Raw genomic sequence first — 27900 nt, 5'->3', positions numbered from 1 at the left:
AGGGGACACAGGACCATCTGACCAAACCCACACAGTACTGACTGCAAACTCAAATGTTTCCAGAATGTGAGTGAGTGAAGCAGCCTGGTGAGAGACACCTGGGAGTGGTGGGGACTGCGGCAGCCAGTGAGCCTGGGCCTCCATCAGAGGGGGCAGCTACTACTCAGCCCTTGCCCAGAGTTCCTATTCAAGGCAAGCTGGGAAGTCCCGTTTTAATGTGAAACCACCGGATTTTTCAATGTTGGCAATGGCTTCAAAGTTAAAAGTCCCAGATAGGCCACATGAAACACAGCCAAGAGCCAGGACTGGTCCAGGAGCAGAGGTTCACAAGCCATGCCCCACATCTACATATACCAAGAAAAGTGTGTTGTGTGGGCTGGGATGGAGGAGATGGCAGGTATCCCAAGGCCCTCTGGAAGCTGGGAGCTGAGCTGGTCCCCAAAGGCTCTGAGGCATGACTCTGACCACAAACACGGAGCAGGAGAGCAGAACATTTTCCTGGAATATTCCAAGGAAGGGGATTTTTCTGGACTAGTCTAGCCCCTGGCACCGCCCTCCCCAGCCCCCCAAGGGCCACCATCAGCTTCACCCAGGCCCCACCCACTGACGGTGAGGTCCAACGTCCCACCCCGTCCCACCCCATCCCACCCCTCCAGCACAGAGGGCCTTAGGCAGACTCACTTCCCCTTCCTGTGTCTCAGTCCCTTCATCTAAAATGTGGAGAAGGTGGCCCAGGGACAATCACCTCCCTGAAAGCCCTCATGGCGAAAAGGAACCCAGAACTCAGATTCGGCATTAGAGACTGTACTTAGGAGGCTCTCGGGGGACTCTGTGTGGCCTGCCCAAGAGTTTTTTAAATTGGGATTAGCTACCAACAATAACACATTGAGAGATTTCACCCAAAAAACCCAGATTTCCAGTTTCTCTTGAAAAACCCGAAACTCTGGCAGACTGGGACAGGTCATAGGGGCCGAGCACTTATACCAACACCCACTTTCCCTCCCCACCCACCGCCACCTCTCCAGTTCTCCATAAGCTGTGGGGTCTGCTCCTCGAATTTAAACAGTGCCCGTACATCGCCTGCCTGGTGTCATTGGTATCCAGGTTTGGGACTCTTGGTCTCAATATTCTCTCGGTTTTAACGAAAAACAGAGACCCGCCCAGAGTCATACGGCAAACTAGTGGCAGAGCAGGCGGGAGCGCGGGACTCCAGCCTCAGGAGGTGGAGGAGTGAGTTTGAGGCAGCCGGCGAAACGACTCCTTTAGCAGAGAGGAGGCGGGTCTCTGTCGGCCCCGCCCCGCCCCATGGGGGAGCGGCCCCGCCCCCGGCCCTTAAATCGCGACCCGCCTCCCGCGAGCTGAGTCCGCAGCCCAAACCCGGGGCGGGGAGACAGCGACGCGGCTGCCTCGGGACCCCGGAACCCAGGACCCCACCGGGCCGGTTGGCCCGCCCCGCTCGGCTCCTGCCGCCGCCGCCGCAGCCCGGTGAGTGTCTACCGGGCCGGGGCGCTGCGGGCGGGAGACCGGGGGGGGGGGGGGGNGCGCCATGGGGCGGGCTGTGCAACGCGCCGATCACGCGCGCGAAACCCCCCCGTCGCGCGCACAGGCACTCAGGACGGACAGCGACCCCCAGCCCCGAAGGATCACCTGGGCCGACCTGGGCCCAGGGCGGGCGGGCCCCATGCACCCCCTGCCCGCGCCCTACTCGTCCCTTCCTTGGGCAGTCCCGGACAGCCCCCACGGCCGCGCGCGCGTACAAGGCTCACCGGCCGGTAGCCGGCAGGGCTGTGAGCAGACAAAATAAACACCCCCTCCCTCGCTTCCTCCTCCCACGGCTGGGCCCTCCGGCATGACCAGTTTTATGAATCAAACCCCTTTGAGGGGATAGCCAAGCCATAGTCTTGGGTTACTTTTACCTCCTGGAGTGGGACAGTCTGGTTCTGGGCCTGGAGCTCTCCGTGCCCTTGTGCAGATCTGCGTAGACTGGCCGCCTGTGGGTACTGAGGGCCCTTGTCACTTAGGACAGAGCCAGGGGGCCAATAGACATGCAGCCTTGGGGAGGAGTGGGGGGTGGCTAGGAGGTATCTGATGCCCCGTGGGGGGCAGGGGACAGACCTTGGCTGGCTGGGGCCCTTCACTTTCCAGATATTAGGGTGCCCCATCTCTGCCTCTGCCAGGGACAGGGCTTTGCTTGGGCTATGAACCCAATGGCCTGGAGCCAGCTTAGTCCTTTGTGTCCCTGGGCTGGCAGCTCTGGGGCCTGAGGGCTGCTGAGGTCCCCTGTGGTCACTGGCAGGCCAGGCGATTGGTGCCAACCATTCTGCCTTGCCCCCATTCGTTAAAGATTACCACACTAGGGTCACTGACTGCCTCTCCTGCTGGGGCCCAGGGGTGGAGTCTGCAAGGTGGGAAGGAGGAAAAGGCCCCAAGGGTCCCAGTGTCCCCCTGCTTGCCTTCTGCACCAAGGGTAGGTGAGTTTCTGGAAGAGGCACCAGGACCCAGAGCCCTCCTCCAGGGCAAGAGCTTATGGGGCTGGGACACTGTACTAAATTTCAAAGGTTCCTTCCCACTAGGCTGGACTTTGGGTATTGGGGGCATAGAAGGGTAGCTGGGTGGGTACCCTCCAAGTGGGGTCCACCTGAACTGGCCCAGAGGGCAGTGAAGTCCAGTTTGGGCCCAGCTGTTGGCAAGGCCCAACAGGGATAAGGCAGGCGTGTGGGGGGATGGGAGAGCAGTCCCCTGAGTTGGCTGTCTTCTCCCAGGGGAATCAGCCCCTGGAGCTTCTGTAAACAGAGTGTCAGAGGCAGGAAGAGGGCTCTGGTAATGAGCAGCCCAGCTGGATTCCCTCCAGACCATTATCTGGCCCAGGGAGGGAGGATGAGCACACACGTGCCAGACGGGGGGCCCGGGCACTGGCTGTCCCCACCTCCCCCAAGTGCAGACTCAAACAGCTACCCCAGGACCTGTGGGTCCAGATGGTCAGATGTGGCCAGTAGGGGACTGGTGTCCTCAGGCATTTGCTGGGATGGCACCACTTTCTCCAGACTCTAGAAGGGGGGTTGCTAAACATGAGAAGCCCCTCAGACATTGCCAGACCTGTGCTCTCCCTAGGAAGCCTCCTATGGCAGGCAGGGAGATGCCCCGGGCAGGAGACAGGTCCACAGTTTCTGGCTCCCATTCCTGACACCCCCCACTACTGCCCTGGGGGAGCTGGAGCAAGTCCCAAGTAAAGAGAGTTGAGTCCTCATGGGGTCTTATAACTGGACCCCACCCCTGAGCTGCGCAGCTCCTGGGAAAAGGAAAGTGGGGTCTCAGATGGTCGCAGGAGGCAACTCCCATCTCAGAAAGCCAGCCAGCCAGTCCCCCTTGGTGACCGGAGAGAAGGTGGGTGAGCCCGTCCCACAGAAGCATCCCTGAGCACCTTCAGGCCCTGAGCTCTTGGGAAGGGCAGCAATGCCACCTAACTGGGTTAGTGACCCCTCCTGTAGCCCCCCTCAGCTCTCCTTAGAGTCCCTCCCTGAGCCAGGGAGCCCAAGGCTCTGTGCTGCCAAGAAAACCAGCTCCCCTCACTGCTGTGGAATTTGCAAGAGTTCTTGGAGAAGGGGGAGGGAGGGTGTGTGTGTGTGTGTGTGTGTGTGTGTGTGTGTGTGTGTGTGTGTGTCAGAGCACGGCCCAGTGGGCGTGTGTCTGGCGTGGGCATGTGTCTGCGCGCGCGTGACTGGAACAGGGTTGTGTTTGGGGGCGGGCAGGGGTGCTGCAGGAGTCTGAGTGCACCGCAGGCGGACAGGGGCTCAGCCTTCTTCCTTTTATCGGTTTCCACATTCCAGAGTCAGCCGGATTGCTTTCCCTCAGCTGGCTGGGCTGCCTGGCTGGCCAGGCCCTCGGGCCTCCCCCACTTTTCCTCATTCCAGCTTCCCTGGGTATGAGGAGGCTGAAGCAGGATCCCTGAGCCACCGTGGTTTTGGGAGGCAGAGGCAGACAAGGGGCCAGTTCTCCAGGCTGGGGACGGTCCCCCCAACCAGTCTCCTCCAGGGGAATGCAATAAGGCTCTGACATTCCTCTGCGGCTGCCTGAGAGATTTAATTAAAGAGGGAGGAGAGAGCTGGCTTGCACTGAGAAGGGGCTGGGGCTGGGGCTGGGGCTGAGGCAGTCACTGGGGCCCCTACTGGCCCTGGGCCTGGATGGGCAGCAGTAAGAACTGAGAGACCTGGGCGGGGGAGCCGGGTTGTGGTTCCCCTGATCAGCTCACAGACCCCAGGCAGGGCCAGTTCTGCCACAGGGGAACCGAGAACCCCAGGCATGGCAAGAGTGAGAAGGGCAAAGACCCCTCTGGGGCCACTTCCTTCTCAGTCCCTGCCCAGGACCCAGATAACCTGAGCCCAGCCGGCTTGGGCTGGTGGCCTCCCTTGGTGACTAAGGTCTTCCTCTGGCAAATCAAGGGTTAATTGCAGGGTTAGGGCCTTACTTGGATGCTTGGCCCTGGGTGAGGACAGGACAGCCAGAGCCAGGAGGCCCTGCATCTGACTGAGTCCAGCCCCTGTGGCATCACACCCGCGTGTGCTGATGGTGGCATTTGGACTGGCCCATTTCTAGTTGGGCCACAGCCACCAAATAGCTCCCGGGGCGGCAGGTGTCCTCTCCTAACAGAGTGGCACCTCTCCAGAGTGGCACCTCTCCTGACTGAGATGACATATCCCGCCGCCCTGAGGGCCCACTTGAACAGAATGGCTTTAGTCACTGGTCTCTCAGGCCTGGGCTGACAGGTCTGGTGGCTGCCAAGTCACCCATGGTGCCACGGAAGGCACCCATTTGGGGCCAGGCAGCTCCTGCCTGGGAGGAGAGGGGCAGTGGAGAGGAGGGCCCAGCTCTTGCTCTCTTGGCGCTGCCAGCCAGCCTCACCTGCTGGTGATCCAGACCCCTCCCTAGACAGGGAGACAAGGCTGACATCCGGACTGTCGCCTTTCGCAATATTCTGCTTCAGGGTCTGAGTCCTGTAGGGGACACTCACTAAAGGAGTTTCTACAAAATACAACTCTGCCTGGGCCTTATCTCTGAAATTCTTACTTAATTGGCAAGGAGAGGGGAGGGCATCAAGAACTTCCCAAAGCTTCCCAGGAGATTCTGATGTGCACCTGGGGTTGAGAAACCCCTGAGGTTACAGGTGGGAGACACAAATGCAGAAAGGGAAGGGAACTGGATGAGGTCATGAAGTGGTGTCTTGGGCCTCACGTGTACAATGAGCAGAGCTGGCTAGAGCGGTAAACAGAGTAAGGCAAAGGAACCGAGGCCAGTAGGGACTGCCTGCTTCATCAAAGGGTCAGACTGCAGTCCCCACCCCTCACCTTGTCTCCTTCCCTTGAGGGCCCAGGATAGAGACCCTGACCTCTCTGCTCTGCTGTGCCCCAGGGATGGGGAGATGGGCGGACCCAGCCTCGGCTCTGAGCCTCCTCAGACACGTCAGCGAAACCAGAGCCAGCCATCCTGGCCGCCGGCATGGTCCCCGCCTGCCTGGGGGGGTTGGCAGACTCCTGGGCTGGGCTGCTGCCAGGCCTGGCCGGCAGTGCTTAGCCCAGGGGGGCCGGCACTGGGAGCCAGAGGCCCAGAGCCTCAGGGTCAGACCTGCAGCACCTGACCCTTGCACCCACTCTGCAGCGTCTGGAGGGGATGTGCTGGCCTCGTCCGTCTGTCTGTCGGATCCTATGCCCCACAAGCCAGGCATGTGGCCTTCCCCAGCAGCAGTGAGATACACAGCCTAAGCTCTGATGTGGTCCCCCAAATGCCTGGGTCTCACGTCCTCACTAGTACCTGCCTGACCCAGGGCCTGTGAGTGGGTGCCTCCAGATGTCCCCCACACTCAGAGGTGGGTGGGGGCACCAGGGTCCCCCCTGAGAGCTAAGGAGGATGTCCTTATTCATAGAGCCCCTCCCTCTGCGCCCTTCCCCCACTCCCAGGTCATATGCCGAGGGGACCTGGCCAAAGGACAGCTCACTCCCCCACCCCCTTCCAGAACTAAATACAGCCCTTGTCAGGCTGCTCTCTCCAGCTCCTACTCTCCCACACCGAAGAGTGGAGGGTGGAGGGCAGCCTCTGCATGGAGGCCTCACTCTGGGCTCAGGGGGCCTCCTGTCGGTGCTGAAAGTGACATAAAGCCCCTCCCACACCATGGCATCCTCACCCTTTATGTGCAGAAGGCAGGGCTCAGGTCTTACGGGTAACACCTTCAGTAGCTAATGTTTACTGACCACTCAGCATGTGCTCCAAGTACAAACTGAACAGCCCTGACAATCAGGCACTATAACCAGGAACGCCCCCTCCCCCACCCTTCCCAGACAGGAACTGAGGTGAAGGACCGTGGCCAGACTGTCATGCAGCCAGGCTGGGATCGCAGGCAGTGGGACCTTAAAGCCCCATCCCAGCAACTGTCCTCTGGAGGGCAGCACGGCCCGCAGTAAGAGCCTGGGCCTCAGTTTCCTGCCTTCCCAGCACACCACGGTGGGCCAGGCCAAGGCAAGGCTGCAGAGTCCAGGTGGAAGACAGACGACCTGGACACTTCGCCCTCCTACTCCCACCACCCCCAAGCGCCAGGGCTGCCCCCAGGAGTCTCTCCACATCCTTTGTAGAGGGAAAGGCCCCACATCCCTGCCTAAGGTCAGCAGATCAGATATCAAAGCCCAGAACCCTGGTCCTTCAGGGCTGCTGGAATTGCAATGGCCAGGGCAGCCATGACCTCATGAGACACCCCACCCCCAATGCACACACACACATCAGAACGAGCCCAGACAGGCGGAATCAATCCCAGAACTTGTTAAAAGAACTCCCCCGCTTAAAAACAAACAGAACAACACAAAACTACAACCCCAGGTGCTGAGAACAACTCCAGAGTGACGCAGGGCTGGTGAGAAACTGAGGCCCAGAATTGGAAAGGGACTTGGGAAGTTATTTAGGGACTGAACTTGGGCCCGAACTCATGCCTCTATCTCCTGGTGCCCTGCTGCCCACCCACTCCATGGCCGGCCTTCACCTTCTGGGTCCCTTCTGGGGGCTATGTGATCTGCTCTTGGTGCCAGGAGAGCCCATGGCAGAGCCCCTGGAGCTGCCGACACCCAGCCTCCCATCTGCCAAAGCCCCGGGACTGACTCCTTGCTCAGGCACAGATGTTCAGCCCTGCATCCTAGCAGGTGGGAAGCAGGTTAGTTGCTGCCTGCTGGGGTCTCCCCGGCCCAGAATGCCAGTTGCTCTTGTTGTGACCCAGCCCCTGCTCCCCACCAACTCAGCCAGATTGCCACTTTGTGGTTGGACAGACCTATAGCTCCCCCATGATGACTTTATGGATTAAAGGGCCAACAGACTATGGAGTGAAGCCGGGCCCACGCTGAAGCCCCTCCTCAGTGCAGAGCTGGGGACACCCCCCAGCACGCACCATAGGCCCCCAAGGGCCACACCGGGCTGTTCAGTTTTAAGTGCTCCCAGTCCTGGGAGGTGTCAACTGAAATGCCTGGGTAGACAGGGAAGAAAGCGAGGCTCTGAGAGAAAGCTGTCTATGGCCTCAGAACTGGGATGCCCCTGGCCCAGGCTGCCTGACTGGAGCATGAGCTCTTAACCATGACCTTGTACATACATAGCCCAGGGGGAGCCGAAGCCGCAGGGGTGGCCACGTGTAGGGTCCCCTCCCACCCTGGAGCCTGGCTGCTCCCTTCCTGATCCTGCCTGCCCCACTGGGAGGGCTGATTCCGGGGGAGGCGGCTCACCCCACACGTGGACGTGGGAGGCGGGGGTCGCTCACAGCCCACATCTGGAGGCCAGGCCACACCCGCTGCCTTCTGAGTCAGTGAGGGTGGAGTGGGTCCACTTGGGGGAGGCAGCTGGGTGTGGTGCACGCAGCCCCGTTGGGATGGTGACGGCAGGGCCAGGGGGGCACAAGGCCTTCCAGGTCCTGGTCCTCACTTCATCTGAGATTCAGTGCAAGGCCCTGCCCCACCAAACGTTTACTCAGCAAAGATGAGCGAAGCATGCTCTGGGACTCAAGGGAGCAGACGGGGCCACCCCTCAGAGAGACCAGCTGGGGGTCAGGCAAGGCCCCTCTGGCCAGCCTCTGAAAGGTGGTCATCAGTGTTCATGAGTGAGGGGCAGAGGCTGTTAGTCCCACCTCCCTGGCAGACGGGACCCTACAGGAGGGCAGGGCCTGCGCAGGCCCAACTGGGTAACAGCTCTTTACCCAGAGCTGGTCTCCCCGGTGACTTGTCTCTCGTCTATCCTGGGACAAGCTGCCCCTCCTCTGCCTCACACTGCAGAAGCCTGTGTTCCTGGGGGAGGAGCCCGATGGATGGCAGCGGGGCAGAACACAGGCTCGGCTGAGGGGGCCATGTTACCTGCCATGGCCTGACGGCTGGCAGGCGTGGGGGAAGGGAAGGCTGAGCCCCAGCACAAAAGGCCCTTGTGTGAACAGAAGGCGCCTGGAGGGGACTGCTGCTGGCCTCTTGGGGACTCTAGGGGCCCAGAGAGTGGGGATGGCTGCTAGGGTGGCCCCTGGGCTCCCCCAGGAGCCTAAAAGGGGGCCTCATACTGTGGCCCCATTCTGTCTTGACCAGTTCCAGCTACAAGCTGAAGCTCCGAGCAGCTGAGGGAGCCGCCCCCACATCAGCAGGGCAGGATCATCACAGGCTGCAGGCCCAGCTGCACCTGGACATGGTTAAGGACCTAGGCTCTGGCTCAGATTTCCTGGCAGTGGGACGGCAGCAAGTCACTACACCTCCTGGAGCCCCCCTTCTCTTCTGTCATCTGGGAGCAACGAGAATAGCTTCCACCTGCCATGGCTGCTGGGGGCACCACACAAGGGGACTGTACATGCTTAGTGAGCTAGCATGGGGGAAGAGCTGCCGCCCCTTATTCTCAGTGCTCAGGCCAGAGTGGACCCCCCAAAAATGGCAGATGAACCACTCTAAAGAATGTTTCCAGGCCCAGCACTTTTCTGGGGCCACCCTGCAGCCAGTGTCCCTCAACTTGGACCCCGCCCACCCACCTCTGGATCTGTCATCACACCTCAGAGATGGGGGATCTGAAGACCAAGGCTCCCTGCATCCCTGTCCCCACCCACAGGGGGATACCTGCCAATGGCTCAGGCCCTCCTCTGCCCCCTCCCCTAGGAACATTCCCCCTGGCCACATCCTGGAGGGCCCTCAGCTCCCATACTGGGCAGGTCTGACTTCACAAGTGGAAAAACACCGATCCCATAGTTTCCATGTGAAGTCTTCCCGCTGCGGTCTCCTCCTCACTTGGAGGACACAGAGCGTGGCGGCAGGGGGCGGTGGCACAGGGCAGCCAGCTTCTCTGCTTACGCGCTGGCTGCCCGCCCCTTCTCTCCCAGACACTGTAGGGAGGGGCTGCTGCTCTAGGACCCAAGGTGCTCCCCCTCTTCCCTGTCCACCTCAGCAGAGATTTGTGGGGGGAACAGGACTTGACGGGAGGGCACAGAGCCTGATGCTTTTTGACCACGTGTTCTCTCTGAGCCACAGAGGTGAGAGGGCCAGGGTTAAGGAGAAGGGAGCTTTTGTGGTCACTGAGTGGGGGCCAGCCTCTCGCTGCATGCATCAGCCCACTGAGACCTGGTGACAGCACAGGAAGTAGCAACTGATATCGTAACAAAGTCACGTGAGGGCTCAAAGTCACTCAGTCAGGGAGCTGATGGGGCTGGGACAGGAATGGGGCTGGGGCACTGGGGACCTGACTCATAACTACTGTACGCTGTTGGATTTGGGGGCAGGGAATTCCCTTCTTGCTCCTTCTTGGTGTGGCTGTCCCCCGGGCCCCTGACTCACGGTCTCCTGTCTTTCTCTCTCCTCTGCTCCTAGGAACAAGAAGATGTGCTCCAGAACCCCGCTGCCCCTGCTGCTGCCACTGCTGCTGCCGCTGCTGGCCCCAGAGCCCGGAGTGCGGGGCTGCCCAGCCGGCTGCCAGTGCAACCAGCCACAGACGGTGTTCTGCACCGCCCGTCAGGGAACCACGGTGCCCCGTGACGTGCCACCCGACACAGCGGGCCTGTACATCTTCGAGAACGGCATCACCACGCTCGACGCAGGCAGCTTTGCCAGCCTGCCGGGGCTGCAGCTCTTGGACCTGTCGCAGAACCAGATCGCCAGCCTGCCCAGTGGGGTCTTCCAGCCACTCGCCAACCTCAGCAACCTGGACCTGACGGCCAACAGGCTTCGCGAGATCACCAACGAGACCTTCCGTGGCCTGCGGCGCCTGGAGCGCCTCTACTTGGGCAAGAACCGCATCCGCCACATCCAGCCTGGAGCCTTTGACACGCTCGACTGCCTCCTGGAGCTCAAGCTGCAGGACAATGAGCTGCGGGCACTGCCCCCGCTGCGCCTGCCACGCCTGCTGCTGCTTGACCTCAGCCACAACAGCCTCCCGGCCCTGGAGCCCGGCACCCTGGACGCTGCCAACGTGGAGGCACTGCGGCTGGCTGGCCTGGGGCTGCGGCGGCTGGACGAGGGGCTCTTCAGGCGCTTACGCAACCTCCATGACCTGGACGTGTCCGACAACCAGCTGGAGCGCGTGCCGCCTGCCATCCAGGGCCTGCGGGGCCTGACACGCCTGCGGCTGGCTGGCAACACCCGCATTGCCCAGCTGCGACCCGAGGGCCTGGCCGGCCTGGTGGCCCTACAGGAGCTGGACCTGAGCAACCTGAGCCTGCAGGCGCTCCCACATGAGCTCTCGGGCCTCTTCCCCCGCCTGCGGCTCCTGGCAGCCGCCCGCAACCCCTTCAACTGCGTGTGCCCCCTAAGCTGGTTTGGGCCTTGGGTACGGGAGAGCCATGTGGCACTGGCCAGCCCGGAGGAGACTCGCTGCCACTTTCCGCCCAAGAATGCTGGCCGACTGCTCCTAGACCTCGAATACGCTGACTTTGGCTGCCCGGCCACCACCACCACAGCCACGGCACCCACCACAAAGCCCGCAGTGTGGGGGCCTACGTTCTCACCTTCCAGTCCAGCTCCCATCTGGCTCAACCCCACGGAGCCGGCCACTGAGGCCCCCAGCCTGCCCCCTGCTGCGCCACCCACGGTGGGGCCTCCCCCCCGGCCCCAGGACTGCCCGGCATCCATTTGCCTCAACGGGGGCACCTGTCACCTGGGGGTGCAGGGCCACCTGGAGTGCCTGTGCCCTGAGCTCTTTGTGGGGCTGTACTGTGAGAGCCGAGTGAGGCAGGGGCCTCAGCCCAGCCCAGCCCCGGCCACGCTGGAGCCGCCCCAGCCCCTGCCCCTGGGCATCGAGCCGGCCAGCCCCACCTCCCTGCGCGTGGGGCTGCAGCGCTACCTGCAGGGCAGCACCGTGCAGCTCAGAAGCCTCCGCCTCACTTACCGCAACCTGTCAGGTCCCGACAAGCGGCCAGTGACGCTGCGCCTGCCCGCTTCACTTGCAGAGTACACCGTCACCCAGCTGCGGCCCAATGCCACCTATTCCATCTGCGTCAGGCCTCTGGGGGTCGGGCGCGTGCCCGAGGGTGAAGAAGCCTGTGGGGAGGCCCGCACGCCACCAGCCATCCGCTCTAACCACGCCCCTGTCACCCAGGCCCGAGAGGGCAACCTGCCACTCCTCATTGCCCCGGCGCTGGCGGCTGTGCTCCTGGCTGCGCTGGCTGCTGTGGGGGCGGCCTACTGCGTGCGGCGGGGGCGGGCGGCAGCAGCTGTAGCTCACGGCAAAGGACAGGTGGGGCCTGGGACTGGGCCCCTGGAGCTGGAGGGAGTGAAGGCCCCCTTGGAGCCAGGCCCCAAGGCGACTGAGGGCGGTGGGGAGGCCCCACCCAGCGGGCCTGAGTGTGAGGTGCCACTCATGGGCTACCCGGGGCCCGGCCCCCAGGGGTCCCTCCCCACCAAGCCCTACATCTAAGCCCGGGAACGACAGGCTGCTAGGCCGGGCTCTCTGCCCTGCTGGGACCTGCCAGTGCCCTCCTGTTGCCAGACCAAGGAAGTTCTCAGATCCCTACCAGGAGGACACATCAGGGTAGGGGCCGTGTGACCACAGTAAGACCCCGCCCCTCCGTCTCCTCATCTACGAGATTCTGGGACCCAGGTGACCACCTCTAAGGTGCCATAAGCCTGAGTGCCTACGAGGATGGCGTCTGCCCTGTCCTCTGCAATGTACAACCCCTGGGGAAGGCGGGGCAGGCCCTGCCGTGTGCTGGTAACACAGGCCCAGGGCTGCCAGGCCCCCCTCCCAAGAAGACTCTGGGAGCCAGTGATGGAAGCCCCCAGAAAGACAGCAGAGGGAGAGTGGGTCTGGGGATGGGGCATGTGGGTCAGCCTCGGCCCCAAGGAGCAAAGGAACAAAAGAAACTGGAAGGACAGACGCTTTAGGAACATGTTTTGCTTTGGTTTTTAAAAAATATATTTATAAGAGATTCTTTCCCGTTTATTCTGGGAAAATGTTTTTCAAACTCAGAGACGAGGACTTTGGTTTTCGTAAGACAAACAATGATATGAAGGCCTTTTGTAAGAAAAATAAAAGATAAAATGAGTGTGTTTCTCTGGCATGGCCCAAGGTACCTGGAAGGAGGGTAGGTGTAAAGGGATAGCTCTCTTTGTGGGGAAGCTGGGAGCCAGGAGCCCTCTCCCCGATGGGCACCAGGCCCTAATCAGCAAGCCCTGGGCTTGGGAGGGCTGTTGCTGAGGACCATGCCAGGAAGGGTGGCCCTTCCAGGTACCCTGCCCTGGGCTATGTCTGCCCAGCCTCAACTGGGGTGCCTGGTGCAACCTCTCAGTTGAGACTGGGATGCAGGCAGGAGCAGGGATGGGAGGTAGGCAGCTTCGATCTCGGAGAAGAGGAACATGAGGGCAGCCTCACCCCACCCAGGCCCAGTGGTCTGCCAGCAGGAACTGTAGCACTCCTGTGAAGCTGGGGAAAGCTCATGGCAAATAAAGGCCAAGAGGGTCCCCAAGGATCCCTCCTTGGGGAAGGGCCTGACAGGCATTTCACTGCCTACCTTCCTCTGTGAAGGGGTACCTAGAGCTGTTTCCTGAAGGCCCCCACATGGTCCTGGGCCAGGCAGAGCACACAGCAGCTCTCCCTGTAGTCCTGATACCCTTCTGCGTGGGCTCAGACTGGGAAACCTTGCTCCTGGCCTCCTGTTCCAGAAGCAAAGAGGGGTCTTGGTGGAGGGGCGGCACAGATCCTGAATGACAGGAACCGTCTGGTGAGTGGGGAGGAGGGGCCAAGCCAGGGCTGTTAGGGGCAGGTAGCCTGGGGACAGGACCAAAGGTCTGAGCCTAGCTTGTAAAGGCCTGATGGCCCTGTGATGCCCCTTTACTCTCTGCGCTTGGGATGTACCCAGGCTTTCCAGAAACCCCGGAAGTGGGAGTGTTTTCCAGGAAGGCCACGGGCTGTGTGGGGGCAGGGTCAGGGATGCAGACTGCAGCTCTGGCCTGGACTGGGTGCTGGGAGCTTGGGAACAAGGACGGTAGCACAGCACCTTCTCCTAGGACCCTGAGACGGGAGGTAAAGCGGGCCCTGAGGCTCCAGAGAGGCACTGCAAACCCTGAACAAGCCTCTCCGGGGCGCCATGCCTGTGTCCCCTCTGCAGGTCACGGCCCCTGGGTCCCACTAGCCTCACCCTGGATGGAAGGAGGCAGCTCAGCCAGGCATGGGAGCAGGCCCCGTGGCTCAGGGCGTTGATGTCAGCGCCGAGTCAGGCCCAGCCACGCGAGGCTCTGGATTCAATTAGCGGCCGCTGAGGGTTCTGGCATGGAAAAGGAGGAGGTGGGCGGTGGGTGGCGGGCAGAGGATGGTGGCAGTGAGCCTGGGTGGGGCCCCTTCTTCCTGAGGCAGCAGCGGCCCAGGTGGATTTCCTGTGAGCCTGGGTCCCATTAGGGGAGCGGCTATGGTGAGGCCTGCCCTCCCCCTCGGCAGCCCTGTCAAAGGGGCCATTGTGGGCCTGTGGGCTGTTGCTGAACACAGCGTGGTTGCTGAATAAATGTTTTCACTGCAAAGTTAAACCTGGCCTAGTGGGATGGCTGGGCAGGGGGAGGGAGGTGGAACCCAAAGACAGAGGGCTAAACACTCACTCCAGTCCTGCCAGAAAAGGTATTTGGTGTGTCCCATCAGATCACGGGCTGGGGGGGTGAAGGGAGACCCAGGGGCAGAGTGGGAGACCAAGCCAAGATGCAGCCCTTATGTAGGGCAATCCCAGTGGCTCTGGGGCAGGGTCCAGGGATGAACGTGGGGAGATGGCCCTGTGACTGTTGGGTCCTTGCTGCCGCAGGCCCTGTGCCATACGGGCTACACATGCTCCCATTAATGCCCAGCAAACACCCCACAGGAGAGAAGCACTGCCTGGGAGGGGTGAGCCAGCAGCTTGCTCACGGGGACAGGATCCCAACACAGGCTCCATGGCCCAGCACGGAGCTGCCAGCCATGCGGGCCTCCAAGAGATGGGTGGGGCCGCTGTGAAGGGCAGAAGCTCCCTGGTGTGAAGAGACTGAACACCAGCCTCCACCCTGCACCGAATGGCTGCTACGATGACCTCGACAATCAACTTCTCTGGCCTCAGCTGCCTCTTGAGGAGCGAGGAGCTACGTTCCCGTCTGCCTGTGGCCTATGATGGGTACAGCTGACCATTCACCCAACCCAGAAGCATCGCCCCAAGACAGACAGTGTTTCTGCACCTCCCAGGCTACAACATGAGCTGCCCCTTCAGTGCCAGGCCCGCCCTGCCGCTTACCCTCCCAACTCCACCCTGCGGAGCACTGTGCCTGGGACACCCACTGGGCCTGCTGTCTGAGCCTGGCTTCACAGACAGGCCCCTGACACCCTGCTCTTCCAACCATGGCATGTCTCCTCCAAGTGGGCTGCACCCACGGATGATGGGGATGAGCAGGGAGGAGGACACAGGTGGGAGCTGCGACAGAAGCTTCTGGGAGGGTGGGGCCCTGGGCACCCCCTAGGAGATGACAGGGAGAGGTGTGTGCCTGACCCCCCCAGGCCTCTCTAGCTTTTAAAAGCTCACTGTTCTGTTCAAATTGAGATGGGAAATCTGTAAAATGGAGAAGAAACTGAGGGGGTACAGTGGAAATCCATGGCTGTCCCCGCATTTGACACCCTGCATACTTCCCATCTTCAGTCCAGATCACTCAGCAGGGCTGAGGGGACAGGCGATCCGCCACCACTACACCCTGGTCCACCAGCTTTACAGAGGGCTGGAGAGTCCCCAGTCCCCTGCCAAGGGTGTGGTCTGGCAGGGCAGGGGCCAGGACTGGAGGATGGAGGGGGCGGGACACTGGTCTGACCACCCATCTGGGAGTGATTTGAGAAATTCCAGGCCTTGCTGGCCCTGCGAAGCTATTCTTAACTGCTATAATTACAGGGTCAGCCTTGGCCAGTGGCACCATGGGGTCTGGGCATTGTTAACTCCTCCAGGGGCCACACTGGGGATGGGAGGGGGCTGCTCTGTGGGGGAGGGGGACCCATCAGGGGCCAGGGGTGGAGCCTGGAAGACAGGAAGTGGTGGGTGGAGGAGCACTTGATGGCTAGCCCTGGGTCCCCTTTCCAGGCTAGGCCAGCTCCCTCCTTCTGCTGGGGAGCCCCATAGGGAAGTTGTCTGGCTTGGGGAGGTGTGGAGGATAAGATACGAATGCAGCATCAGATCCAGGGGCTCTCATTCTTCCAGCGCAGGGGGTCCCGGTGACTGACCCCTCCGAATCCCCACGGCCCAGAGTAAGCAGAGGCCTTGCACTGTGTGGTTCTAAGGCACTGGATCTCACTCAGCTTCACCTTCCTCCTCTGCAAAATGGGTCTCACCAGCTCCCCAGGCTCTCCCTGGGTTGTAAGAAGGGATGGGAGCGGAGGGTCACTGCCACCATTACCCCTTCTCTGGGAGATGCCAGTTCTTATGGCAGTTAGGCTTCCCCACGGTCCCCAGGCTTACCCAAACATGGTCCATGCTACTCCCATTGCTTGGACAGGTCATTACGCCTTCTGTGACTCAGTTTCCCCAGCCATGAAATGGAAGAGGAAGGGGCTGGACAGATAGCCAAGGACCAAGATTCTCTCCTGGCTCTGACCTTCACAGATCCTTGCCTGGGGAGCAGGTGGGGTTCCCAGCAAGCCCCTCCCAGACTCACGTCTGAGCAGGGCTGAGGGTTCTGAAAGGGAACCAGATCCCCACCTCCTCCTACCCCAGCCAGGCTGGTCCCCCACTCTCCTGCGCCTGTTTCCTCAGCTGCGAACGGGGAATCATTGCTGAGAGCCCCCTGTGCCTAAGCCCCCATGAGCCCAGGCCGCCCCCTGCATAGAGCTGGCTTGGCCAGTCCCCACGGCACCACCACAAACCCTCCTGCACGCACTTCCCGGAAGACAGTAAGATGAGGTGCACTTGAAGTCCCAAGCTACCTGAGTGCACCCACCCCCACCCCACCCAGAACCACCAGAGACGGGCGTGTGGCCAGGGCTGAGTTTCATAAAGCCCGTGAATCCAAGGCCTGCCTCCCTCTGTCACTTGTGCCTCCCAGCCTTCCTGCCTGTCTGTCCCCACATCACCCCACCCCACGTCACCTGATGTCCACCCTGCCATCTATCGAAGCTTTGGTCTCCTTGACCCTCGGCACCAACAAAATGGCCACAGCAAAATCCAGTACATTCCCACGTTTCCCACCCATGTATCTGCCAGGTCACAGTCCCTTCCCCAAATGCTGACACACGCCAGTATGAGCCTGTGGGCTGAAAGACTGAATGACCAAGGGACCCCTCTGCTGCTAGGGACCATGTGGGATGGGGTCAGGAGGCTCATCCTCTCACGCAGAGCTGCCTCACCACCCTCTGCTGGTGAAGCTCCAGGTTGGCTCTTGCTGCGCCAGGACCGTGTTTCTCCCACAAGACCTCGCAGACCAGCTCGAGCACCCCTGACCACTTCGGTGATCAGCCCCTCACAGACAAGATCTGAGCCAGGTGAGGCTGTTCCACCTGGACTGGGCCCCTCCACTCCACAGGTGGCCTTGCCACAGCACATCAGGGGCCCTTACCCCGAGTGTCCATTAGAGACCTGGATTCAAGACATCATCCAGGCCCTTAACCCATCCCCCCAACCCATCCCAACGTGCCAGCTGCTCCTACCCGGGTGAGGTGTCCAGGCTGAGGGAGGTCAGAGCGCTGGAGAAGTGCCGGGTGTCCCAGAGCTTCACTTCCCGCTCACGCATCTGCAGGCAGGGGGCAAAGAGGAGCTCAGAGACGCCCATCCCTCAGCCCCCTGGGCTCCCTGGGAACCCGGCGCCTGAGGACACAGCCTGGCACAAGGGTACTTGCCCCAAAGCAGAGCTTGGAGGGCGGTGGGGCGGGGGGGGTGAGTCATGCCAGGAAGGGAGAGTTTGGGTTTTCATGTCCTGCCCCTTTAAGAGCCCCTAGGTGACAAGGGACAAGGGGCGGTACCGTCCTCCATGGACTCTGCGGGGGGAGGGGGCTGCCATGGTTCCCAGGGTCAGGCTTAGCTATTGCAAATGGAATCTGCCAGTTTTCAGCAGCTGGAGGTCCCCTGGGGCTCTGAGACCCGGCTGCACACAGGGCCGTATATGGACAGGCCTAGAGCTGGCTGGCCATTCCCCATCTCCCAGTGGGTCTCATCCCTACCCTTTTGGTGTAGGTGCCCTGCCCATCTGGGAGGAGCCCTACCTGGTTGAATCCAGTGGACACAAGGTGCTCTTGGGTGCCCGTCCATGCCAGCCGACCATCCTTGCTGTTCTTGTGGGCCTCTGTGCTCTGGAGGAGACAAAAGATGGCGCTGAGCCACTGCGGCCTCCTGGGATGGGCCACCTGCCTGAGAGTCCCACAGAGGGCATGAGGGGCCCAGATGGTGACCCCCAGAGGCCAGCTGGGGACAGGGGAGGCCTCTATATCACTACAGGATGGACCCCAGCCTCACCTCGGCTGAGGACAGCTCTGCACCCAAAGGGCTGACCTGGCCACCAAACTTGGACTCTGTCTCCCTCCTCCAAAGGAGACTGTTGGGGCTGCTCTGCCACAGGGACAGGGCTCGGGGCAGCAGCACATCCTTGTCCTTGCAGGCATCCTAGAGGAGGCACTCAGCGGCCAGTTGCCATCCCCAGGCTCTGGGGATCCCTGTGCTCTCGGAGACCCTCATTTTTTTCGCTTGTGAGTGGGGCTCATGTTCACAAGGCTGTCCAAGGACCAACTGACACTACATGCCAAGAGGCACCGGCCTACTGCAGATCAAGGGAGTATAAGCATCATGGCCGCCTCCTGACTGCCAGGACCTGGGGAGAGGGCCTGGTGCCAAGCTCTAGGGAATGGTCCCCAGAGAGGGCAGATAAGTGCCCCTCCTTGCTTTCCTGCAGTGCTGGAGCTGCTAGCAGGAAGGCTCCCCAGGCCCAAGGAGGAGAGGCAAGTTCATACCATGGGCGGTCTTGTCCCCAGGGCCCAGGCAGGGGGGAGCAGAGGGGGCCAGAGGAAATGCACACAGCTCCCTCCCAGTCACCTCAGCCCCTGGAGCCTGAGACCAAAGACCCTGTTACCAAAAATAGCTCACCCCAAACTGTGGCCAGCTTCCTCCAAGCTTCCCACGATCTCCTTGGGAATGAATGAGGGAGGGAGGTAGCCTGGGAGGAGCTGGCCCAGCATCCCCTCCCCAGCCTGAGGAGGCGGACCCCAGCGTGGGAGACCCTGGAACGGCCCATGTTGTTCAAGGGGCTTTTCTCACTGCTCCCTTTCCCACTCGGCAGCCGGCACAGGAAGTCGGGGCTGGAGCCTGAGAACCAGCGCCCCACATCCCTCTCCACATACGAGGGGCTGTGGGGCCACAGCAAGGTTAGCCGTGCCCTGACACCCTAGAATCAGTGGTAAGTGTCCCATGAGCCCTCCTTTCAATGGTGTGCAAATATCCCATGTACGCAGCAAACCGACGGCTGCATCACTCATTCATTCAACAGACATGTGAGGCCTCCCCAGGCCAAGCACCATGCTAGGAGCAGTGGTGGGGCCAGACAGTTCTCAGACGGTTCTCAGATGGAGGGTCACGTCGTTGGGTGAAGCGGGGCTGCTCATTCATCTGCTCTTTCATAATGCGAATGTTTGAGCAGCATACTCCACTAGGCATGGGGGACATAGTGAAAGTAGAAAGGGTCCCTGATCCTGATGAATATACAAGTTGGGAGACAGAGTTGAACCAAACAGATATCATTACGTACCTCCACGTTATTCTAAGCGCCAGGAAGGAACAAAGTGGAGGTGGAGGGCACCAGCTCTGCAGTCTGGGTGAAAACCTGCCCCATTTAACTGCCTCATCCCAGCACGAATAGCTCTACACCTCCGTACCTGTTCCCTCATCCGCAGAAACACAGACTCTGGAGGGCTGTCGTGGGAAGTGTTAACACTGATGAATGCTCAGGGCTTGTCTGGCACATATCCAATATGCGTCTTGTTAAAAAGCATGATAACGGAGTATAATAACAGTATAACAGAAGGAAGTAAATTTAAAGTAACATTTGAGTGAAGGCGGAAGGATCAGCAGGCGTGAGCCAGGTGGGGGGGGCCAGCAACCTATGAAGAGTGGGGACCTGGGAGAGCAAAGAGGCCAGTGCAGCTGCAGGGGGGAGGGGGGAGGGACAGGAGGCGCCCCCAAGCCTGCAGGGCGTGTGGGCTGCGATGGAGCATTTTTCATTCAGAGGTCCAGGTTGGGGACAGAATCCACCTTGGCCCATCTCCCACCTTCTTATTTCAGGCCTGGAGAAACCAGAGGATCAGGAAGAAGAAACCACCTGCCCCGAGTCACCGAGCAAGACAGCTGTCAGCTACCTGAGCCCCCTGCCCCCTGTGGGCTGGATTATTGCTCTATGTCTGTATGAGAGGAACCTGAGGTGAGAACAGATGAGCAGACAGCTAGATGGCAGAAGAGCTGGGGCCAGGAGGGGCCCCGGGTCCCAGATGCCCCCAGCACACATCTCTGGAGGAGCTCACAGCAGGGGACCCAGGCTGCCCACAGGGTGGTGATGGGCAGGGCACTGGTCCCTGAGGACACTGAAGGCACCAAGAGGGCGGAGACAAGGCAGGAGCTTAGACTGGGCCCAGCATGCCCACTGTGGGCACACCTGGGGCCACAGGAAGCCCCATGGATTGGGGAGGAATGGTCACTGACCCCCCCCAATTCCTCTGTCCCCAGATCATTATTAAAATGATTTTCATTTTCAAAACCAGCAAGTTCTTCTTCCCTGACCTCAGCGTGACTCAGGGAGGAGGAGCCCTCTCTCCAGATCCCCAAATTCTCATTCTCCTAAGCAGAAGGAGTTTTAGCTGGAACTCAGGCAGTCTACCACCCCAAAGTCCCAGCACTGTCACAGGTGGCTCTAGGGGAAACCTGCTGGTGGTAATCCCCAGCCTGCAGGCCAGGCCTTGGGCTTTCCCTCTCACAGGGGTGGCCTTTGTCCCAATAGGCAGCACGGCATCCTGCTCATGGAGAAGCCCCTTGGTCCCCTCATGTCTCCCCCACACCTGGCCCCAAGGAGAGAACAGGAGGGGCTGACTGCCCAGCACAGGGGCGCCAGGAGCAGGCACATACCCAGCATTCCAGCTGCGGTACAGCCAAAATCTCCCCCCCCCCCCCCCCCGCCGGTCACCAAGGCAACGCTTCCTGTATGGGGTAGGGCAGCTGGAGCAGCAGCCCTGGGCTCCTGGGCAGCTTCCTAGGGCGGCCCAGGGGACCTTCTCTGGTGTAAGACCCCCACCACCCACCTATGCCCCTCCTCGGCCAGGCTCAGTCCTGGGCTCCAGATGCTGGCCCCCCAAGGCCTGCCTGACACACACAAAAGGCACAGGTCTACCAGCCCATGCCAGTAGTCAGAGGGCTCATCCCAGCCCCCTCCCGCCCCTGATGATGCTGCGGAAGCCTCGTTGCTCCCTGGACACCCTTTCAGCTGCAGGCTGCCACTTCCCTGGCACGCCCATGGCTTCAGGGCCTTGGCTGCCCCCAGGCTCTGAAACAGCGAAGGGGCTTCAACCTCAAACACAGCCTGCCTAGGCCACCCTGCTGTGACGCTGGGATGGAAATGACCAAAGGGCCAACTTTGTAAGACAATCATGAGGGTGGAAAAAGATCGTGTGTGCCAAGGGCTCCAGGTATAATAAATGGTCATAAATGCAATCTAGAAGCAAAGTAGGGGATGTGGGAACAGGAGGGAGATGGCCAAGCATCCCCCAACCCAAGTTCAGGTCACACAGGGCCCAAAAAAGACAGCAGAGGGAGGACTCCCCAGGGCTCCCCGTCCAGCCTCCGGGCTATAGTGACAGCCCCTAGTGCATTCTCCCCTGACCCCCCTCAACAACGCCCCCCCTCTAGTGGAGAAGGAGGGTCTCACAAAAGACGGCACTCCCAGAAGGGCTCTCCTCGGAGCTGGCCCCTCAGCTCACACCGACCCTGGCCGCCAGCAGTGGTTTTCCTAATAGAAGCCAGGTGTGGGCCAGATGCCCTGGGCGGAAGTGGGGGGCAGGGCCATGAGGAGGGCAGCATTCCAGGCCCTGCTGCCCCCGCACCAGCGCACCAGCAGCGGAGCACAGGCACCATCCCAGCAGCTGGGAGGGGGTAGGAGCCACCCACGCTCTTCCCAGGTCTTCTTGGCCCAGAAGCCCCATTCAGGGGGGCTCCCTCCAGAACCAGATCCTCTCCCCCTTCGTTCTTCTAGGAACTTGAAGCCCTTTGGACAGCAGCCACTCTGTCTCCACCTCGGCACCATCACAGACCCCCCCCTCCCCCGCTTGCTGGAGGAGGAGGCAAGGAAGGAAGAAAATGTTCAGGCCAGGGGAGCTGGCCCCATACAATGCCCAGTTGGGGCAAGACCAACTGGGTCTTGCGCGGTGCCCTGGGACCCTGAGAAAGCTGGAGGTGGAGGGTCTCAGCCTCTGTCCTTCAACTTGGGAACCCCGTTCCAGGCAGGGGCTTGGAGATCATGCATGGAAAGCTCCAGTGGGGCGCACTGCTCATACCCACACTATTCTGAGACTCAGACAGCCACCACCGCCAGCCGCAGGGCCAACCTTTCTGAGAAGCATGGCCATGGTGGGCTGGAATGGGGGGCGGGCTAAAACCACTTCTGCCTGGCTTGGTTCACCTGTCAATACAGGACCTCCTTTTGGTCTTCAGCCAGTCAGAAACGGAACTGACTGGGCTGTCTTGGGCAAAAAGTTGCTGCGGCCTACGCATGCTACAGGTATGGGGAGAAGGTCCCCCACCCCTGGGTACTGCTGATCAGGTTTAGGCTGGTGAATCACCCTTGACCCCAGTTAGGGAACCTCCTAGAGATGGACACAGGGTATCAGTGATGGGATGGGCCTGGGTTTCACTGGGGACCTCTACCCCTGAGCTGGCAGCAGGACCCTGATCTTCACCTTCCTCAGGAAAGGAGCCTCCTTACCTTCCAGAAAAATTTTTCAAAACTGTAAACCCACTCATCTCACTTTCTGCTTAAAATGGCCCACAGCCCAGGTGGCAGGCCCTTTACCACGTGCCTGGCACTGAGCTGACATCTAATGAACGAATGATTCTCCAGTGGCTCAGTGGCTATAGCATGAACCCAGAGCCCATCACCCACCAACACTCAAAAGGCCCCAAGCACCCCAACCACCATCACAGACACAAACCAAACACGCTCAGTGCCTGGGTCCCACAGACTCCAGGTATAGCATGGGGGTCCAATGGCTATGAGACTGGAAGGGTATGGGGTGGGCAGCTGTGTCTTTCTGGCTCCTCCAAGGCTGGCCTCTGCCAACTGTGCCAGGAAGGGTCGGGGGGATGAGGGTCTCAAAGAAGCCGAGGAAGCTGGAATCTCAAATTAGCTTCCTAAAGCCACAGGATGTCTCCACTGAAGGCGTGCGGAAAGCCAGGCTGCACCCCACCCTGTGATCAAAGTCAGGTCCTCCCAGGACCCAAAACATGCTTCCCAGAAAGAGCTTCCGGTAGCAGGAGCCCACTCCCAGGTGACCCCTACACACCCACTGGGCTTTAGCCAGGGGCATGGGGTGTGGCAGAATCTCTGCCAAGAGGTGGAGCCTGCCCGACCTTACCTGCCGGAGCCACTAGAGCCTCAGCCCAGCCCCCTGCCCACACAACTCACCTGGGAGGCCCCTGGCTTTGCTCTGGGGTCGAAGATCCGCAGCTGCTTGTCCTGGAAAAGGAGAGAGGAGTAAACAGAGAGTGCACTTAGGACAGCAGCATCCCTAGGGGCCACCCCCAGGCTATGATGGCCCCACTGCCTAGTACACAGGGCTGGCATCACGCACCAGGGGACCCCTCCCCAGCCTGGTCCCTTTTTCTCACTGCAGGGGGCAGGCCCCCCTTCCTGCCCCAGTCACCCACAATAGAGAACTCAGAGACAGGAGTTCACATTTCCTGAGCACCTACTAAGTGCCAGGCCTGCTACATACATGAGCCCTCCCCATCTTTCCAACCACCTCATAAAGTGGTGTTCTCACCGTGACTCCTTCACAGATAGAGAAACTGAGGCCCAGAACCAAACTCCAGGCTACCAGCTGGTAAATGCCCAGCCCTGTGTTCAGCCCAGCCCAGAGAGGCACAAGAGATGATGTCATTTCTACACCTAAAGAACTTGGTGTCTCACCAGGATAGCGAGCTTACACATCCTAACCATCACTCAGAATACAGTTATTGAGTCAGACTACCTAAAGGTGGAGATGGGAACAGATAAAAAAATATAGGTATAGATATACATATACATATATAAATAAAATGCCCATACCTTGCAGGACTTTATTCCTGTGCAGTAATGGGTGTGTGTGTGCACAAATGTATATGCATAAAAAACTGGGGGAGAAAGGGGGCAGAGTTTGCATCCACTGATTACCTATAGGCTTGGCCATAAATTGTTAAATGCTACAAGGAAGGTGCAGAATAACATGGTTGGTATGATTCTGCTGCGACAAAAAAAAACAAAGGTCTCTATTTGACCACATTCCTGTAGCTTTTGCAAGTTTACTGAGCAAGAAGAAAGGTCTTGAGCACCATGGGCTGTGCATTAATGCTGGGTACCGGGGAGGGGAAGGTGGGGGGTGATTAGCTTTTCCGATTTTCATCTTAGCACAGTTCCACTTTGTTTCGATCAGCATGGATTCATATTTTCGTATTTTGAAAAAGAGTGAACCAGCAATGAACAATTGGAATTTGAAATGAAAAACACGATACCATTTAGATCAGCACCAAAAAATCTGAAACACTTAGCTATAAATCTAACAAAATACGTACAAGATCTGTGGGAAGGGTACTACAAACCTCTGATGAAAAGAATCAAAGAACTAAATAAACAGAGAGATATTCCACGTTCATGGATAGGAATACTCAACACTGTCAAGATATCATTCTTCCCAAGCTGATCTACAGATTTAACAAAATCCCAATGAAAATTCCAGCAAGTTATTTTGTGGTTATTGAGAAACCGATTCTAAAGCTTATATGAACAGGCAAAAGATTCATAACGGTCAACACAATACTGAAGGAGAAGACCAAGTCGAAGGACAGACAGTGCCTGACTATTCTAAAGCTCTGTTAACCAAGATACTGTGTTATTGGCATAAGGACAAATCGATTGAAGGAAGAGAACAAACAGCCTGGAAACAGAACCCCAGAAATATAGTCAACTGATCTTTGACAAAGGAGTGAAGGCAATACAATTAAGACAGTCTTTTCAACAAATGGTACTGGAACAATGGTACACCCACATGCGAAAAGATGAATCTACACACAGACTTTACATCTTTTACAAAACCAACTTGAAAGGGATCTAGACCCAAACGTAAAATACAAACCTACAAAAGCTCTAGGAGATAATACAGGAGAAAATCTCGGTGACCCTGGATTTGGCAATGACTACATGTTTATTTTTTTTGAACATTATTTATGTATTTGACAGAGAGCGAGACAGCAAGAGAGGAAACACAAGCAGGGGGAGTGGGAGAGGGAGAAGCAGGTTTCCTGCTGAGCAGGGAGCCCGATGCGGGGCTCGATCCCAGGACACTGAGATCGTGACCCAAGCCGAAGGCAGATGCTTAACGACTGAGCCACCAGGTGCCCCTATTTGTTTATTTATTTTTAATTCACTTTCTTTCCTTTTTCTTTCTTTCTTTCTTTCTTTTTAAGATTTTATTTATTTGAGGGGCGCCTGGGTGGCACAGCGGTTAAACGTCTGCCTTCGGCTCAGGGCGTGATCCCGGCGTTCTGGGATCAAGCCCCGCATCAGGCTCCTCTGCTAGGAGCCTGCTTCTTCCTCTCCCACTCCCCCTTGCTTGTGTTCCCTCTCTCGCTGGCTGTCTCTGTCAAATAAATAAATAAAATCTTTAAAAAAAAAAAAGATTTTATTTATTTGAGAGAGAGAAAGAGAGAGTGCACGCAAGCTGGGGGAGGAGCAAGGGGACAGAGAGGGAGGAGAAAGGATCTCAAGCATAGTCCACACTGAACGGAGTGGAACCTGACATGGGGCTCAATCTTACAACCCTGAGATCATGACCTGAACTGAAACCAAGAGTTGGACGCTTAACCAACTGAGCCACCCAGACATCCCTGGAAACGACTTTTTAGATACAACATCAAAAGTATGACCTATGAAAGGTAAAACTGGATTTCATTAAAATCACAAACTTCTGGTCTACAGAGACACTGTTAAGAAAATGAAAAGACAGGGGCGCCTGGGTGGCACAGTGGTTGAGCATCTGCCTTTGACTCAGGGCGTGATCCCGGCGTTATGGGATCGAGCCCCACATCGGGCTCTTCTGCTGTGAGCCTGCTTCTTCCTCTCCCACTCCCCCTGCTTGTGTTCCCTCTCTCGCTGGCTGTCTCTCTCTCTGTCAAATAAATAAATAAAATCTTTAAAAAANAAAAAAAAAAAAAAAAAAAAAGAAAATGAAAAGACAAGCCACAGACTGGGAGAAAATATTTGCACAGCATGTATCTGAGAAAAGACATGTATCCCAAACATACAAAGACACATAACCTCAAAAATAAGAAAACAACCCAATTTAAAAAGTGGGAAAAAGACCTGAATGAACACTGCACCAAAAAAGATACACAAGATGAAAAGTGAACACATGAAAAGACGTTTAATATCATGTCTCATTAGGGAATTATAAACTAAAACTACAGTGAATTACCACTGCACACCAAATAGAATGGCTAAAATTTTTAAAAATGGTAACACCAAATGCTGACAAGGTTAGGGAGCAACAGAAACTCTCATTTGCTGATGGCAATGCAAATGGAACAACTTTGAAGACAGTCTGCAGTATCTTACAAAGCCAGAAATACTCTTACTATATGATCCAGCGATTATGCTCCTAAGTATTCATCCAAATGAGTTACGAGGGGAGCCTGGGTGGCTCAATCGGTTAAGTGTCTGCCTTAGACTCAGCTCATGATCTCAGGGTCCTGAGATCAAGCCCTACGTGGAGCCCCACATCGAGCCCCGCCTCATGCTCTGTGCTCAGTGGGGAGTTTGCTTGTCCCTCTCCTTCTGCTCTTCCCCCTGCACACATGTGCGCACGCTCTCTCTCGCTCTCTCTCTCTCTCAAATAAATAAACTCTTAAAAAAAGAACTTAGGCCTGCATAGATGTTTATAACTTTTAAAGTTGCAAAGAACTGGAAGCAATCAACGTGTCCCTCAACAGCTGAACAGATGAACTGTGGTACATTCACATGATGGAATATTATTCAGTGATAAAAAGACTAAGAAGCCAAACCATAAAAATCCTAGAAGAAAACAGAGGGGAAAAACTTCATGACATCGGATTCGGTAATGATTTCTTGGATAGGACACTAAAAGCACAGGGAACAAAAGCAGAAACAGACACTGCGTCAAACTTAACTTTTGTTCCTCAGTCATCCTAAGGGATGGGAGAAGACGTCTGCAAATCATGTATCTTTTTTTTTTTTTCAGATTTTATTTATTTATGTGACAGAGAGACAGCCAGCGAGAGAGGGAACACAAGCAGGGGGAGTGGGAGAGGAAGAAGCAGGCTCATAGCAGAGGAGCCTGATGTAGGGCTCGAACCCATAACGCCGGGATCACACCCTGAGCCGAAGGCAGATGCTTAACCGCTGTGCCACCCAGGTGCCCCTGCAAATCATGTATCTGATAAGACATTAATATCCAGAATATATGAAGATTTCATACAACAACAAAATTATATAACTCTATTTAAAAAATGCCAAAGGACTTGAACGGACATTCCTCCAAAGATAGACAAATGGCCAACAAATATACGAGAAGAAGTTCATCATCACTAAGCATCAGAGGAACGCAAATTAAAGCCACGAGGAGCTATCACCTCACATCCATTAGGATGGCCACTATCAAAAACTCAGTAAACAACAAGCATTGGCGAGGATGTGGAAAAGCTGGAACCCTCGCGAGCTGCTGGTGGGCACGTAAGATGGTGTAGCCACTGTGGAAACCAGCGTGGCGGTTCCTCAGAAAAGTAAAAACAGAATCACCTTCTGATCCAGCTATTCCACTTCCGAGTACATACCCAAAAGAAGTGAGAAGAGGGCCACAAAGAAAGAGCACATTGTTACTCACAGCACTCACAGCAGCGTTCTGCACAACAGCCAAGGGGGGGGGCCACCCAAGTGTCCACTGACAGAGGAGTGGGTAAACACAGTGTGGCATTCACGCACGGTGAATATTATACAGCCTGAAAAAAGAAAACCTGTCACATGCTACAACATAGATGAACCTGGAGGACATTATGGTAAATGAAATCAGCCAGTCACAAAAGGATGAATAGTATACGATTCCAACCTGCATGAGGTATCAACCCTGGTCAAAAATCGCAGATATGGAGGGTAGAATGGTGCTTACCAAGGGCGAGGGGGAGAAGCAAAGAGAAGCTGAGGTTTAATGGGTATG

At 57.9% G+C, this 27900-nt stretch overlaps 2 protein-coding genes across 4 annotated transcripts in view; one reads left to right on the top strand and one right to left on the bottom strand.

Annotated features, from left to right (window-relative positions):
• The window catches only part of LOC100477739 (coronin-7), a 56374-nt gene that overhangs the window by 11071 nt on the left and 17403 nt on the right, over nt 1-27900 (bottom strand). For 2 of the 3 annotated variants that reach the window (XM_011231541.3, XM_011231540.3), the window contains exons 7-9: nt 23103-23153; nt 17656-17742; nt 17104-17186 (exon numbers count right to left, since the gene is read on the bottom strand). In XM_011231541.3, the coding sequence (XP_011229843.2) occupies nt 17104-17186; nt 17656-17742; nt 23103-23153 (221 nt within the window). Of the gene's footprint in view, nt 1-17103; nt 17187-17655; nt 17743-23102; nt 23154-27570; nt 27686-27900 lie in introns of all 3 variants that reach the window. The other variant, XM_019805279.2, reaches the window with a different exon arrangement.
• VASN (vasorin) lies at nt 1354-13978 on the top strand. The gene is made up of 2 exons (XM_034670460.1): nt 1354-1485; nt 9849-13978. Exon 2 carries the CDS (start codon nt 9859-9861, stop codon nt 11887-11889), a length of 2031 nt encoding a protein of 676 aa, XP_034526351.1. The 5' UTR covers nt 1354-1485; nt 9849-9858; the 3' UTR covers nt 11890-13978.

This window comes from Ailuropoda melanoleuca, chromosome 10, assembly GCF_002007445.2.
Source record: "Ailuropoda melanoleuca isolate Jingjing chromosome 10, ASM200744v2, whole genome shotgun sequence".
Lineage (NCBI taxonomy): Eukaryota > Metazoa > Chordata > Mammalia > Carnivora > Ursidae > Ailuropoda > Ailuropoda melanoleuca.
The sequence above is the reverse complement of the archived record's forward strand: the minus strand, read 5'-3'. Positions and strand labels throughout refer to the sequence as shown.